The following is a 16,323-nucleotide window of genomic DNA, read 5'->3' as shown; positions in this document are numbered from 1 at the left end:
AAAACACTAAAAACTACTAAATTGTATACTCTAAAAGGGTGAATTTAATTATATGTAAATTATATCTCAGCAAAGCTACTATTAAAAAATATTCAATGTTGTAATACTGACATTTTTCCCTTTTTGGGAACAAGACAGGCAGGCTCACTGACAGTTCTGGCCAGTGCAGTAAAACAAGGAAAGGGGAGGGGGGGTGGGAAATTTAAGTAGAAAAGTAGAAAATTGGGACTTCTCTGGTGGTTCAGTGGTTGGTACTTTTGCTGCCAGGGGCCTAGGTTCAATCCTTGGTCAGGAAACTTGAGATCCAGCAGAACATGTAATGCAGCCCCCCAAAAAGTGTAAGAAAATTAAGGAATATTACACAGGTGAAATACTTTCTTTGCATAGGAAATCTGAAATGAGGGAGGGGGTGATCAAATGAGTAAAGGGACTCAACTGTATGGTGAGAGATGGAAAATAAATTTTTTCTCGTGAGCATATTACAAGTGCTTAGGAAGCATCACTACAAACAAAGATAGTGGAGGTGGTGGAATTCCAGATGAGCTATTTCAAATCCTAAAAGATGATGCTGTTAAAGTGCTGCACTCAATATGCCAGCAAATTTGGAAAACTCAGCAGTGGCCACAGGACTAGAAAAGATCAGTTTTCATTCCAATCCCAAAGAAAGGCAATGCCAAAGAATGTTCAAACTACTACACAATTGTACTCATCTCATACACTAGCAAAGGAATACTCAAAATTCTGCAAGCTAGGCTTCAACAGTACATGAATCAAGAAATTCCAGATGTTCAAGCTGGATTTAGAAAAGGCAGAGGAACCAGAGATCAAATTGCCAACATCCGTTAGATTGTAGAAAAAGCAAGAGAATTCCAGAAAAACATCTACTTCTGCTTCATTGACTCTGCTAAAACCTTTGTGTGGATCACAACAAACTGTGGAAAATTCTTAAAGAGGAGGGAACACCAGACCACCTGACTTGCCTCATGAGAAATCTGTATGCAGGTCAAGAAGCAACAGTTAAAAACCAGACGTGGAACAACAGACTGGTTCCAAATTGGGAAAGGAGTACATCAAGGATGCATATTGTCACCCAGTTTATTTAACTTATACGCAGAGTACATCATACAGAATTCTGGGCTGGATGAAGCACAAGCTGGAATCAAGATTGCCAGGAGAAATACCAATAACCTCAGATTTGCAGATAACGCCACCCTTATATCAGAAAGCAAAGAGGAACTAAAGAGCCTCTTGATGAAAGTGAAGGATGTATCTAGTCAATCCTAAAGGAAATCAGTCCTGAATATTCATTGGAAGGACTGATGCTGAAGCTTAAGCTCCAATACTTTGGCCACCTGATGTGAAGAACTGACTCATTGGAAAAGACCCTGATGCTGGGAAAGATTGAAAGCAAAAGGAGAAGAGGGCAACAGAGGATGAGATGGTTAAATAAATAGCATCACCAACTCAATGGACATGAATTTGAGCAGACTCTGGGAGATAGTGAAGGACAGGGAAGCCTGGCATGCTGCAGTCCATGGGTTGCAAAGAGTAGGAAACCACTTAACAACTGAACAACAATATTCCATTGTATATATGTACTACATGTTCTTTATACATTCCTCTGTCAACAAACATTTATGTTGCTTCCATGTCTTGGCTCTTGTAAACAGAACTGCAATGAATATTGGGGTGCCTGTATCCTTTTGAACCATGGGCTTCTCTGGATATATGCCCAGGAGTGGGATTGCTGGGTCATATAATAACTATTTGTAGTTTCTTAAGGAACCTCCAGATTGTTCTCCATCGTGGCTGTACTATTTTACATTCCCACCACCAGTGCAGGAGGGCTTCCTTTTCTCCATACCCTCTCCAGCATTTATTGTTTATAGACGTTTTTATGATGGCCATTCTCACTGGCATGAGGTGGTATTTCACTGTAGTTTTGATTTGCATTTCTCTAATAATTAGTGATATTAAGCATCTTTTCATGCATCTCTTGGCCATCTACATGTCTTCTCTGGAGAAATGTCTATTTAGGTCTTCTGCCCATTTTTTGACAGCGTTGTTTGTTTTCTGGATGTTGAGCCACATGAGTTCTTTGTAAATTTTGGAGACTAATCCCTTATCAGTTGCATTGTTTGCAAGTATTTTCTCCCATTCCATGGGTTGTCTTTGTGTTTTGTTTGTGGTTTCCTTTGCTGTGCAAAAGCTTTTGAGTTTAATGAGATCCCATTTGTTTATTTTGGTTTTATTTCCACAACTCCACTCAGAAAATGGCTCAGAAAAGATATTGCTGTGTTTTATGTCAAAGAGTGTTCTGCCTATGTTTTCCTCTAAGAGTTTTATCCAGTTTTCCCAGCACCATTTATTGAAGACACCATCTTTTCTCCATTGTATAGTCTAGCCTCCTTTGTCGTGTTAGTCACTTAGTCATGTCCGACTCTTTACGATCCCATGGGCTGTAGACCACCAGGCTCCTCCGTCCATGGGATTCTCCAGGCAAGAATACTGGAGTGCGTTGTCATTCCCTTCTCAAGGTGATCTTCCCGCCCCAGGGGTTGAACCCAGGTCTCCCACATTGCAGGCAGATGCTTTACCGTCTGACCCACCTGAGAATGCCTTCTTTGTTGTAGATTTATTGACCATAGGTGTGTGAGTTTATTTCTTGACTTTATATCCTGTTCCATTGATCTATATTTCTGTTTTTGTGCCAGTACTGTACTATTTTGATGACTGTAGCTGTGTAGCATAAAGTCAGGGAATGTGATTCCTCCAGCTCCATTTTCCTTTCTTAAGATTGCTTTGTTTATTCAGGGTCTTTTGTGTCTCCCTACAAATTTTAAGGTTTTTTTTTTTTTTTTTTCTTGTTCTAGTTCTGTGGGAAATGCCTTTGTTGATTTGATAGGGATTGCGTTCAATCTGTAGATTGCCTTGGGCAGTAGAGTCATTTTGATAGTATTGATTCTTTCTTTTTTTTTATATGAAAAGATGTTTTATTATTATTTTACTATATAACATATTAGTGAATACACCCAATTGTATCTTCTCAAAAGGCAAATGAGATCCAGGGTAACATTCCTCTTTGATTCCTAAAAACATCAATATCATCTGTCTTTTGGAGGATTCAGTTTCCTATGACGTCTATGATACTGTCCACGAGGATACCAACAGTGCTTAGTAGTAAAGAACATTTTACTGAGTTGTTCTATCATGGGTCCTTGCTCTAAGTGTTCACTTTTTTCTTCTAATCTGGTTTTCAGTACTAGATCATGTGTTTCTTCATTGTTGTGCACTGGATCTGGCCGAGGGATAGGTTTTGTGTGTTCATATGGAATGTCCACAGAAGGGTGATAGCAAACTATTGTCCTGGCCTCAGATGTCAGAGCAAGCTCTACTTTGCAATTATAATCGTCTGGAAGAGAAGAATACGTAGATTTGTGATCAATACAATATAAGGCTCCGTTTTGAATTGGAAATAAATGTTTCAAGATAGTTCTGCTTGATATTGCCCATTTTACTGCTGCCAATGCCATGGTGAATCAAAATGCTTATCAGGTGGTATAAAGATGATTTGAAGAGAAACTGCTTTTAAAATCGGCTTCTAGATATAACAATCTTCACCCCTGGACTGCAGCTCACCGCGAACCCACCATCTTGCCTCCAGTATTGATTCTTTCATCAAAGAACATGGTATGTCTTTCCAGCTGTTTGTGTCATCTTCAATTTCTTTCATCATCATCTTAGAGTTTTCAGTGTACATGTCTTTTGTCTCCTCTGGTATGCTTATTCCAAGACCAGACTTTAACATCACTTAACACTTGGACTTGAATGTCACACTCTGGAGATAGCTGAGTCATTCAGGCTTAGATCATGAACACAAAAGAATGGATAGGTGGGAGCTGACTCTTAATATTCACACCTCCCAGCTATCCATTCTTTTGTGTTCATGACCTAAGCCTAAATGACTCAGCTATCTCCAGAGTGTGACATTCAAGTCCAAGGGTTAAGTGATGGCACTGACTGTGTCTCTGGAATCAGGGAGCCCTTGAATCAACAGCATGGCATTTTGCATAACTGTAATTTGTTCTTCTTTATTTACTAATATATTCAGCTTCTGTCAGTCAGAAAGAATCTTCCTATATCCTGTCTGGATGTCCTCAAACTACCATCTATTCCATCTTCCCATTCTCTCCTTGATTTCTTGAAATAATATCTACAGAAAACACCTCCATGTGTTCGGCCTCCCATTTGTTCCTTAATCTACCGTGATTCAGCTGTGGCATTTATGGTCGGCGTAAAAGTGCCCTCTCAAACATTCAGTGGCCCACAGAAGCCATCTATCAGCCTTCTTTTTTCTTACTGTTTTATTGATCGCCCTATTCTTGGAAGTCTATCTGTCCTTCCCTCTATCCATCTTTCTTTCTCTTCATCTTTTACTGACTTCATCCCACCCACTTCCACATCATAAATATTCATGTTCTCCATCCTCCATAGCCCTCTTCTATATCTGTCCTTGCTCACCCTCATAATATTGTTCATCCAGTAAGCAAACATAAAGGAGCACTAATAACATTGCTTTAACATATGCCAATGAGCTACAGATCTATTCTAAGCTCTTAACTGTTTCCTGAGCTTTATATTCAAGTTGCCAACTTTGATTTGTTCAAGTTGGTTTGGATCGCTCCCACGAGTTGTATCAGTACATACAGAAGAACAAGATGTACCATCTGCTCCAAAACTTGTTATTCCTTCTGTATTCCTTATTGTGGATAACTCATGGAAATTCAGAAATGCAAGATTTACCTAATCACTGGTTTTACTGCTCAGAAGGGTTTTAAATTTTGGTTCCATCTCTCCCTTTTATAGCTGTTTATTTAAGTTTAGGCTTGAAAGGAGATGTGAGTTTATATCATGTCTGCACAGCTAGGATATAGTTTTGCTTATCCAAGCCAACTTATTTTAACACTTGTAATATTCAAATAAGGGTTTCAAGAGGTTTAGGTTAAATTTTATGGAGGAGAAATTTTGTGCAAAGAAAATCACATTTGGTATTTATGGTTTAATTTCCATTCCTAAAAACTATAGTGATTTTTTTTTTGCCATAAGAATGTGCATTCAAGGGTAAAAATATAATGCATATTATTTTAGCAGTTGGTTTTATAGAATCTTAAAAATAACCTAAGAACAGACATTTTTTGTATGTCCTTTGGCAGAATCAGGTCCTCACTTTTTCCTACATACCCTATACGTGATGGGGATAGAAGAGAAACAAAGAAACTGGCAGCATTAGCTTGCTCCACTATGTGCCAGATGTTCTCTGCTAGGACCGTACTCAATAAATCCTTCAACCCAAAAGTGTACTTTGTTATACTTCAGTTTTCAGAGGAAGAACACTGAAGTATTATAGTCTAAATGAGGAAATTAAAGCTTCAGAGAGTTAAATAATTTGCCTGACTTGCTGAGAGTAACTTCAAGTTAGTCTGATTTCTTTCTTTTCACAACAGTCAGGCTACACACTTTTCAGCTCACCCCTACAGTGCTCCTTCTCCCAGCAGAAATGGAAGGATGGGTAGAATATATTCTGCAGCCCACATCAGCAGAAACTGACTCTTATCACCATTATGGCTCCACATGCCCGTAAACCATAGGAGTCAGATGCCTTCAAGATGAAAACCAGATTGCCTGAGTGTTTGGGGCGCAGACGTGATGAAAGTCACTGCAGAGGCATCAGGGCCAGAATTCATCTTGGCCTCTTGCCTGCCAGGGAGAACTGGATGAGTCACACCCTCCCCTGGGACTAGGTTCTTATCTTTAAAAAAAGACCACTGTTGACAACCCAGGTGTTTCTCTCTGGCATTCTGGATGTGTCCTTCCCACTTTCGGATGAACCACCATAGCCACAGCCTCCAGAACTGCTCTTTCCCTGTAATTTTCCTCCTGCCAACTCTGAAACCTACACTTAGTGTGAGGTTTGTGAGATGATTACACATATGGTAGTTTTAACATTTGTTGGGAATGGGATTCTTTTCTACTGATACACTGTCTGAAGGCAATGGCTATAAATCAGAGCAACCACAATATTTACAAAGGTATTTTGTGAAAAAGAAGACTTTGGCAACCGGTTAAGCCATCACTCATGGGGGATAAAGTGAAGCTCGTTTGCAGTTTAATAAATCAAAACATAGTGTGTTTGTCCATGGCCTCATTTTTTCCCCATTACTGGTAGGTGATATCATCTTTTTCATTTCCATTAGAAGCTTTCAGCATCCAAGAGTAGGAAAAAAATAATGTTAACTTCATTTATTCCATTTTTAAACAAATTTAATTTTAATTCTAGCAGATTTGTAAATGCAATTTTCAAACTCTTCTAGGGTTTATGGAATTTTTATGAATAGTATTCTGGAAATTACTGACTTTTTTCTGTATGTGCAAAGATATTGTTTTTGAATTAAGTTCTTTTCTCAATTTGCCCAGATGAAACTCTGATCTTAAAAAGAATAAAGCTAAACTCCTCCCTCCAAATTACAGCAGAATAGTAAATATAGAAATTGATAAAACAATGTGTAAGGAAGACTAAAATTATCCATGATCATACCCTGTTGAGACGACTAATGGATAAATAATAGTATTTTTAAACACAGTGCTCATCTTTACTCTGCATTTCTCTGCCAGAGTGAAAAGTTAGAATGTTGCCTCTCACATGCATATAGGTATTGAAAGCAAACAGTTATTATTGTTTTAAAAACTCAAGACTCCACCTTCTGATAGCCTGATCTTTTCTTTAGTCCCTAACTTTGATATCATCTTTTCCAAGAAACGGTCTCTAGTTCCGCAGTTCACCCATAGTAGCACATTGGCTTTACTACTTTGCCAGCACTGATGAACTGTTTTATATTATAAATAGTGGTTTCCATATGTTTTCCCCAAATGTATATAAATTCTTTAAGGACTTACACACATTTGTGCTGCTAATTAAGTCATTTAAGTTTTTTCCTACTGTGTGCATCTTCAGCTCATTGCTAAAATCTGTAAAAATAAATAAGGTTGACAGGGGTCTTACTCACACTTGATTAGAGTCAATTCTTAGTTCAGTTCAGTTCAGTTCAGTCACTCAGTCATTACCAACTCTTTTGAATCCATGGTCTGCAGTATGCGAGGCTTCCCTGTCCATCACCAGCTCCTGGAACTTAGTCAAACTCTTGTCCATTGAGTCAGTGATGCCATCCAACCATCTCATCCTCTGTCATCCCCTTCTCCCGCCTTCAATCATTCCCAGCATCAGGGTCTTTTCAGACGAGTCAGTTCTTAACATCAGGTGACCAAAGTATTGGAGTTTCAACTTCAGCATCAGTCCGTCCAATGAATATTCAGGACTGATTTCCCTTAGGATGGACTGGTTGAATCTTCTTGCAGTCCAAGGGACTCTCAAGAGTCTTCTCCAACACCACAGTTCAAAAGCATCAATTCTTCGGCTCTCAGCTTTCTTTATAGTCCAACTCACACATCCATACACGACTACTGAAAAAACCATTGTATGATTAGACAGACCTTTGTTGGCAAAGTAATGTCTCTGTTTTTTAATATGATGTCTAGGTTGATCATAGCCTTCCTTCCAAGGAGCAAGCATCTTTTAATTTCATGGCTGCAGTCACCATCTGCAGTGATTTTGAAGCCCAGAAGAATAAAGTCTGTCACTGTTTCCATTGTTTCCCCATCTATTTGCCATGAAGTGATTGGACTGGATGTCATGATCTTAGTTTTCTGAATGTTGAGTTTAAGCCAATTTATTCACTCTGCTCTTTCACTTTCATCAAGAGGCTCTTTAGCTTTGAGATATAATAAGGAACAAAGAATATGGTAAATACAGAAAACAGTTTCTGTATAATAAAATCGAAATAATGTCAAGTGAGGTTTTTTTTTTTTAAGCTAGAATTCAGACTGAAATTAAAACATTATAAAGCCCTTTGTTCATGAGGAGCATTGAGACATGGATTAATTTGGACTTTGATGAGTATGCGTGATAAAATATCTAAGGTAATCATTTGACATATAGGAATAGATCATGTGACATCCTAGCTAGTATAAGGGAAAGCAAAATTTTAAAAAGCTAATAAAAAGGAAGGCAAAGAGACAAAAAAAAACGTTTAAGAAAGTTGTAAAAATCAGTTGTGGCGGAACTTCCGACTGTGGCAGAATGATGAGATCACTGAATCTTCTCCACAAAAAAATACATGTAAAGCTGGGAAAATTGTTCAAAAGAACCATTTCAGAACTAAGGAGATTGATCAAGGCAAAGAACAAGTAATTCAGAGCTTAATTCTCCCCTCTCTTTTAATATCTATGTTCGCTCATGATGTCCTAGATAGTCTTTCTAAAAAACTATCTCCCTTATCCATCCCATAATTTTTATTGTCAGTAATGGAATTGAAATGGCCATTTTGTTTGTGAAGACATTTTGATTGCAAGTAATAGAAACTCACTTTAAACAAGCCCAAGAACAACGCGGGTATATTGGAAGGACACTGAGAATACCCTCTTATTGAAGGGCCTTATTGAAGATTTCCAAGGGCCTGGGACCAGGAATGAGGTGGTTCTCATGGTCCAGGCAGCCCTCAAGGACTTTTATCTTGCTTTCTTTTTCTGAGTTGTTTCATGCTTATCATTTTCTGCATGTTCACTTCATTCTTCTCTCAGTAGGTCTTGCCTTCTGCAGGACAACTTCTGTGTTGACACACATGTGGCCAATGGCCCATCTCCAAAAACACAAACCTGTTTACTTTCAGTTCAAGCTACTTTGCAGATGGGTGGTATGGCCCTCAATTTCAGATTTCTCCAAAGAACCTGATTTAACCAGCTGGGATCATGTGTTCACCTACTGGTCCTATCAACTATGATCTCTAGAGGAAGCAAGGTCATAAAAGTTTTCCTGGGTATTGGTGATAAAATGTAGTACAGAGGTAAACATATTCAACAAAAAAATTTTCATATTGACTATCACATGTAAAACTTTTGTAAGAAAGAGAAAAGTCATTAATTTTAATATAATCTTCTTCAGTCAGCCTGTATTTATCTTCACTTCCTGAAGAGAACATCTATACTGTTGGAATACTCTATTATGTAGCCTAGGGCAAGCTTCTTACCTATTAATCTGTCAGTAAATATTTACTGATTATTTCTTTTTAGACTATTTCATTTATACAATACTTATAAGTGAGTGTTGAGAGTTTATACAATTTGTATATATTTCTCATGAGAATTGTCCTTTACTTAGTATATAAAAATTTCAAAGACTATGGCTGCTTTATTTTTTTATGTTTTTAATTTTTTATTGCTTTTTCTATTGCTTTATTTTTTGAATATATACTTAAATTACAGAGAGGTTTCTCTTTTTCTTTTTTAGATGGAGGTTAAAAACCATTTGTTGTACAAAAAGCAAAGTCCTCTCTGGCTAAGGAGTTTTTTTACTTTTCAGTTCAGTTCAGTCACTCAGTCATATCTGACTGTTTGTGACCCCATGGACTGCATCATGCCAGGCTTCGTGTCCATCACCAACTCTCGGAGCCTACTCAAGTCCATTGCGGCGGTGATGCCCTCAAACCATCTCATCCTCTGTCGTCCCCTTCTCCTCCCAACTTCAATCTTTCCCAGCACCAGGGTCTTTTCAAATGAGTCAATTCTTCACATCAGGTGGCCAAACTAATGGAGTTTCAGCTTCACCATCAGTCCTTCCAAGGAATATTCAGGACTGATCTCCCTTAGGATGGACAGGTTGGATCTCCTTGCAGTCCAAGGGACTCTCAGGAGTCTTCTCCAACACCACAGTTCAAAAGCATCAATTCTTCGGCTCTCAGCTTTCTTTATAGTCCAACTCTCACCTCCATACATGACTACTGGAAAAACCATAGCTTTGATTATGGACCTTTGTTGGCAAAGTAATGACTCTGCTTTTTAACATACTGTCTATATTGGTCATATCTTTTCTTCCAAGGAGTAAGCGTCTTTTAATTTCATGGCTGCAGTCACCATCTGCAGTGATTTGAGAGCCTAAAAAAATAAAGTCTGTCACTGTTTCCATTATTTCCCCATCTATTTACCATGAAGTGATGGGACCGGATGCCATGATCTTAGTTTTTCACTTTCTGCCATAAGGGTGGTGTCCTCTGCATATCTGATGTTTTTTGCTTTTAAAACGAATTTCAAGCAGGCTTTAGTGAAACAAACAATATTTTCACTATGAAATCACCAGTACGAGGGGGAGGAGCCATGCCGTCATCTATTTATGATGGTATGCCATTTGGTATCTGTGATTCAGAGTAGTGAAAGTAAATTTTAAGTGTTTTCATGCTGAAAATGGTTTATTTATGTCTTTTGAAGGGAGAATTAGCAATGATCAAGCACTTGGCAGTGATCATGTTTTCTGTCTACAATTTGATGGCTCTCCTTAGTTCAGTTTATTTATTTAATACAATTTTTAAAGGTTACCTTCCATTTATAGTTATTGCAAAATACTGGTTGTATACCCCATGTTGTGCAATATACCCTTGAGCCAATCTTACTTACATCCAAAAGTTTGTACTTCCCAACCCCTACCCCTGTATTACTCCCTCCACCCACCCTCACTGGTGACCCCTCATTTGTTCTCTGCTTCTGTGAATCTGCTTCTTTTTTGTTATATTCACTAGTCTGTTATATTTTTTAGATTCCACATGTAAGTGATATTATATAGTATTTGTCTTTCTTTGTCTGGTTTCTTTCCCTTAGTGTAATGCCTTCCAACTCCATCCATCTTACTGCAGTTTCTTGAACCATAACAAGACCTATGCAAGCATTATGCTCCATGTCAAATAGGAATAAAAGACCAAATCAAACCACTGTAATTAATCTTGCTTTCTCATATTTTCTGAGAGACTCTTTCTCAGCACACCATCACCCCTCCTCAGTACCATCTTGGCCCATTTCATGACTGTAATGCACAACTGGACGCTAGTTCCTTCTAAACAAGCTGCTAGCAGTGACTCCTAGCATGCATCTGCTTTGTTCCAATTACTCTTTGCCTCTCAAAATCAGATGAGGGTCTTGCCTAAGTATGTGTTTCACATACTTTTGGCACAGAGTTAGGTGCTCAGCATTTTATTTTTCAGTTTCTGTTTGTTTTAACCAACTAGTCATATTGTTTATCCACCAGGCACTTATGTGCCAGGAATTACAGTAGTTGCTTCTGTCTCGGACCAAGTGTCTTTCCTGAAGTTCTTCAGATTTTATACTAAAACATCTAAGAACTTCTCTGTATTTACTTTCTTATTTAAAGCTTTGTTTTTCAATCATTCTCCTATAATTCCCAGTTTCACTAAATTACTTTTGTTTCCTTTAGCTTTTGTACTTCTAGGTCATGTGCCTTCAATGAATCCAACAGATGTTTGTTAAGTACCTACTGTATGCCTTGATACATACGCTCTTGCGGTGTATGGAGCCATCAGTGTCAACATCTGACCTGAAGTTTTGTAGGGGTGTCCATCATATTCTGTGGAATGGTCCTAACACCATACTTATAGTATGTAGCAATGAGTGCCTGGTAGAACGTGGTGGTAGAGGGTGGACATCAGTTGTTTGGTGCCCAATAACTTCCCTTCCTTCTGCTAAAAGCATTCGTCTCCTTTGAGGAAATTTTCCTCAAGGGCTGACACACCCTTGAAAATTATTCACAGTGGAATACTACACAGCAATTAAATACTACACAGCAATTAAATACACAATGGAATAATACACAGCGACCCCAGATAGAAACTCTATCTTCACTGAGGAAGCTCTTCAATACACACTGTTGAGTAAAGAAAAGAAATGAGAAAACAATATGGTATAATATGATTTTATTCACTAAATTTTCTCTATTGAGGTATTTTTCATTGAGATGCAATTTAATATCTTCTGTGGGTCCATAGAGATCTGTAATATGGGGAGAGATCTGCAAGATACCTGGGAAGAGAGGGGTGGAGACTAGAATTGGGGTTATGTCAAAGAAGACTTTAACTTAGCTTTTACCATTTAATATTTATTTATTTATTTATGGCTGCACTGGGTCTTTGTTGCTGCACGCAGACTTTCTCTAGTTGTGGCGAATAGGTGCTACTCTTTATTAGGGTGCGCCAGCGTCTCAGTGTGATGATTTCTCTTATGGAACACAGACTCTAGGAGAGCAGATTTCAGTAATTATAGCACATGGGCTTAGTTGCACCACGCATGTGGGACCTTCCTGGATCAGAGATCAAACCCATATCCCTGCTACGGTGGGCAGATTCTTAACCACTGGACCACCAAGAAAGTTCCTTTAACCATGTAATTTTCATAAAGAGAAAGCATGTGTTAATTATTTGTATAATTAAAGAGAAATGAAAATGTCATATTTCTCAACAAAAAGAAAGCAAGTGGAGACGTAAATATATCAGGAACTTCCCTGGTGGTTAAAATTACATAATTGCACTGCAGGCGGCACAGGTTCCATTTCTGGTCGGGGAACTACGATCCTGCATGCCTCATAGCTCAGCCAAAATGAAAAAGAAAATAAAAAAATAAAATAAATAAAAAATTTTTAAAAAAAGAAAAAGAAAATAAATGTGGCAAGCTAATTTACCATGTGTACCCTTTCCCAGCATTTTAATTGTTCAGAAATTCTGGATTAAGTACAACATGTCTTAAGTATATAGTCAAGCTCAAAAGAAAGAAGTAGAAATGTCCCAAGATCCTTAAATATTTAAGGGAGACAAAGCAAGAGCAGGAGCTGGTGCTGGGTAGAACACAGATTTGGGCCCTTGGTCTGGAAGACAGCCTGGACTGCATCAGATGCTAGGGTGAATCCTCCTCCCAAAGCCTGGGGCCTCAAGGATTTCTGTTAGTTGACAGAGGAAGAGGAAAACTGCCAGCCAGGCCAAGGAAACTGCAGGGAACTTAGTAGGTAGAGAAACTCACATCTCCAGATCCCTGGCATAGATATATACTGGATCTCAGTTTATGCTGCCTGTGTGGTCTAGGTTGAACCCCAAATCTGGAAAGGAATATAAATTGTAGATACAGGGACTTCTCCAGGCTCTGGGAAAAGCCACCATGAAACTGCCCGAGAGGGAAACTCTCACACAATTTCACAGCACTATCTCAGAAAAAAATGACCCCAGATGAAACTGTGTTAGTTGCTCAGTCGTGTCCAACTCTTTGCGACCCCATGGACTGTAGCCTGCCAAGCTCCTCTGTCCATGGAATTCTCCAGGCAAGAATATTGGAGTGGGTAGCCATTCCCTTCTCCAGGGTATCTTCCCAACCCAGGGATTGAACCCAGGTCTCCTGCTTTGCAGGCAGATTCTTTACCATCTGGGCCACCAGGGAAGCTTGTAGATGAAGCAAGTATACATTAAAAAATTATACATTAATTGCATAAAACAAATTTCTATAAGTGAGAATTATAAAACAATCTAGACAAAAACTGCAAAGTACAAGGTTAAAGATCAAAGAAGTAAATAAAATATAAACCTAATTTAAAAATAAGGGACAGTTTCTTAAAATTTATTTATTTACTTATTTTTGGTTGCACTGGGTCTTTGTTGCTGCATGCGGACTTTCTCTAGTCATGGTGAGCGGGAGCTACTCTTGGCTGCAGTGTGCAGGCTTCTGTTGCAGTGGCTTTTCTTCTTGGGGAGCACAGGCTCTTGGAGCACGGTTTCAGTACTTGTCATACCCAGGTTCAGTAATTGCAGCTCTCAGGCCCTAGAGTGCGGGCTTAGGCTCAGAAGTTGTGGCACATGGGCTTAGTTGCTCTGCATCATGTGGGATCTTCCTGGACCAGGTGATCCTTGCATTGGCAGGTAGATTCCTATCCACTGTGCCACCAGGCAAGCCTCAGAGCAATTTTTTTTCTGTTTTTTGTTTTTTTCTTTCCCAAAAACCTATTGGAAAAAGAAACAAATTGACATCTATACATTTTTTAAATGTGATTAGAATTTTAAGAATTTAGAAACCAGTGGATAAGTCAAACAACAGGTTAAATATTATTTTTTTTGTTAAATATTATTAAAGAGAAAATTAGAAGATGTATTTGAAGAAGACAAAGAAATTCTAGAAAGATAATTAGATGGAAAATACATGAGTTCATTTAAGCATAGAATTAGGTGGTTTAATGTAATCCAGTAAGAGTACCAGAAAGATAGAATGAAACAGATGCTATATTTAAAGAGAAGAATGTTGTTTTGTCAGATACCCTCAGGTGTTTGTTCCAGTGCAGAAAAATTTGAATGACAGGATGTTGTGTGAAAATATGGACTAGGTTTAAAGGAACAATTAAAACTTCATACATGAATGTATCATCTCAGAATTTATCAGTTCAATTCAGTCGCTCAGTCGTGACTGACTCTTTGAGACCCCATGAACCACAGCATGCCAGGCCTCCCTGTCCATCACCAACTCCTGGAGTCCACCCAAACCCATGTCCATCGAGTTGGTGATGCCATCCAACAATCTCATCCTTTGTCGTCCCCTTCTCCTCTTACCCTCAATCTTTCCCAGCATCAGGGTCTTTTCAAATGAGTCAGCTCTTCACATCAGGTGGCCAAAGTATTAGAGACCAGCTTTAACATCAGTCCTTCCAGTGAACACCCAGGACTGATCTCCTTTAGGATGGACTGGTTGGATCTCCTTGCAGTCCAAGGGACTCTCAAGAGTCTTATCCAACACCACAGTTCAAAAGCATCAATTCTTCGGTGCTCAGCTTTCTTCACAGTCCAACTCTCACATCCATATATAACCACTGGAAAAACCATAGCCTTGACTAGACAGAACTTTGTTGGCAAGGTAATGTCTCTCTGCTTTTTAATATGCTGTCTAGGTTGGTCATAACTTTCCTTCCAAGGAGTAAGCGTCTTTTAATTTCATGGCTGCAATCACCATCTGCAGTGATTTTGGAGCCCCCAAAACTAAAGTCAGCCACTGTTTCCACTGTTTCCCCATCTATTTGCCATGAAGTGATGGGACCGGATGCCATCATCTTAGTTTTCTAAATGTTGAGTTTAAGCCAACTTTTTCACTCTCCTTTTTCACTTTCATCAAGAGGCTCTTTAGTTCTTCTTCACTTTCTGCCATAAGAGTGGTGTCATCTGCATATCTGAGGTTATTGATATTTCTCCCGGCAATCTTGATTCCAGCTTGTGCTTCCTCCAGCCCAGTGTTTCTCATGATGTACTCTGCATATAAGTTAAATAAGCAGGGTGACAATGTACAGCCTTGACGTACTCCTTTCCCTATTTGGAACCACTTTGTTGTTCCATGTCCAGTTCTAACTGTTGCTTCCTGACCTGCATACAGGTTTCTCGAGAGGCAGGTCAGGTGGTCGGGTATTCCTATCTCTTTCAGAATTTTCCACATTTTATTGTGATCCACACAGTCAAAGGCTTTGGCATAGTCAATAAAGCAGAAATAGATTTTTTTCTGGAACTCTCTTGCTTTTTCGATGATCCAACAGATGTTGGCAATTTGATCTCTGGTTCTTCTGCCTTTTCTGAAACCAACTTGAACATCTGGAAGTTCACAGTTCATGTATTGCTGAAGCCTGGCTTGGAGAATTTTAAGCATCACTTTACTAGCGTGTGAGATGAGTGCAATTGTAAGATAGTTTGAGCATTCTTTGGCATTGCCTTTCTTTGGGATTGGAATCAAAACTGACCTTTTGCAGTCCTGTGGCCACTGCTGAGTTTTCCAAATTTGCTGGCATATTGAGTGCAGCACTTTCACAGCATCATCTTTGAGGATTTGAAATAGCTCAACTGGAATTTCATCACCTCCACTAGCTTGGTTCGTAGTGATGCTTCCTAAGGCCCACTTGACTTCACATTCCAGGATGTCTGGCTCTAGGTGAGTGATCACACCGTCATGATTATCTGGGTCATGAAGATCTTTTTTGTACAGTTCTGTGTATTCTTGCCACCTCTTCTTAATATCTTGTGCTTCTGTTAGGTCCCTACCATTTCTGTCCTTTATCGAGCCCATCTTTGCATGAAGTGTTCCCTTGGTATCTAATTTTCTTGAAGAGATCTCTAGTCTTTCCCATTCTATTGTTTTCCTTTATTTCTTTGCATTGATCACTGAGGAAGGCTTTCTTATCTCTCCTTGCTGTTCTTTGGAACTCTGCATTCAAATGGGTATATCTTTCCTTTTCTCCTTTGCTTTTTGCTTCCCTTCTTTTCACAGCTATTTGTAAGGCCTCCTCAGACAGGCATTTTGCTTTTTTGCATAAAGGACATTAAAAAGGGGGGGAGGGGGATAGCCAAACTCTTAAGTGGCTATACC

The 16,323-nt window shown here is 38.9% G+C and overlaps 2 protein-coding genes across 2 annotated transcripts in view; one reads left to right on the top strand and one right to left on the bottom strand.

The window, feature by feature from the left end:
- Nucleotides 1-16,323, top strand: part of CENPP (centromere protein P) — a 229,252-nt gene that overhangs the window by 199,693 nt on the left and 13,236 nt on the right. The window lies entirely within an intron of this gene.
- LOC133071424 (large ribosomal subunit protein mL42-like) lies at nucleotides 2,976-3,649 on the bottom strand. The gene has a single exon (XM_061164011.1). The coding sequence runs from the start codon at nucleotides 3,531-3,533 to the stop codon at nucleotides 3,105-3,107; it is 429 nt and encodes a 142-aa protein (XP_061019994.1). The 5' UTR covers nucleotides 3,534-3,649; the 3' UTR covers nucleotides 2,976-3,104.

The sequence above is a fragment of the Dama dama genome, chromosome 16, assembly GCF_033118175.1.
Source record: "Dama dama isolate Ldn47 chromosome 16, ASM3311817v1, whole genome shotgun sequence".
NCBI lineage: Eukaryota > Metazoa > Chordata > Mammalia > Artiodactyla > Cervidae > Dama > Dama dama.
This window is presented reverse-complemented; position numbering and strand designations above follow the sequence as displayed.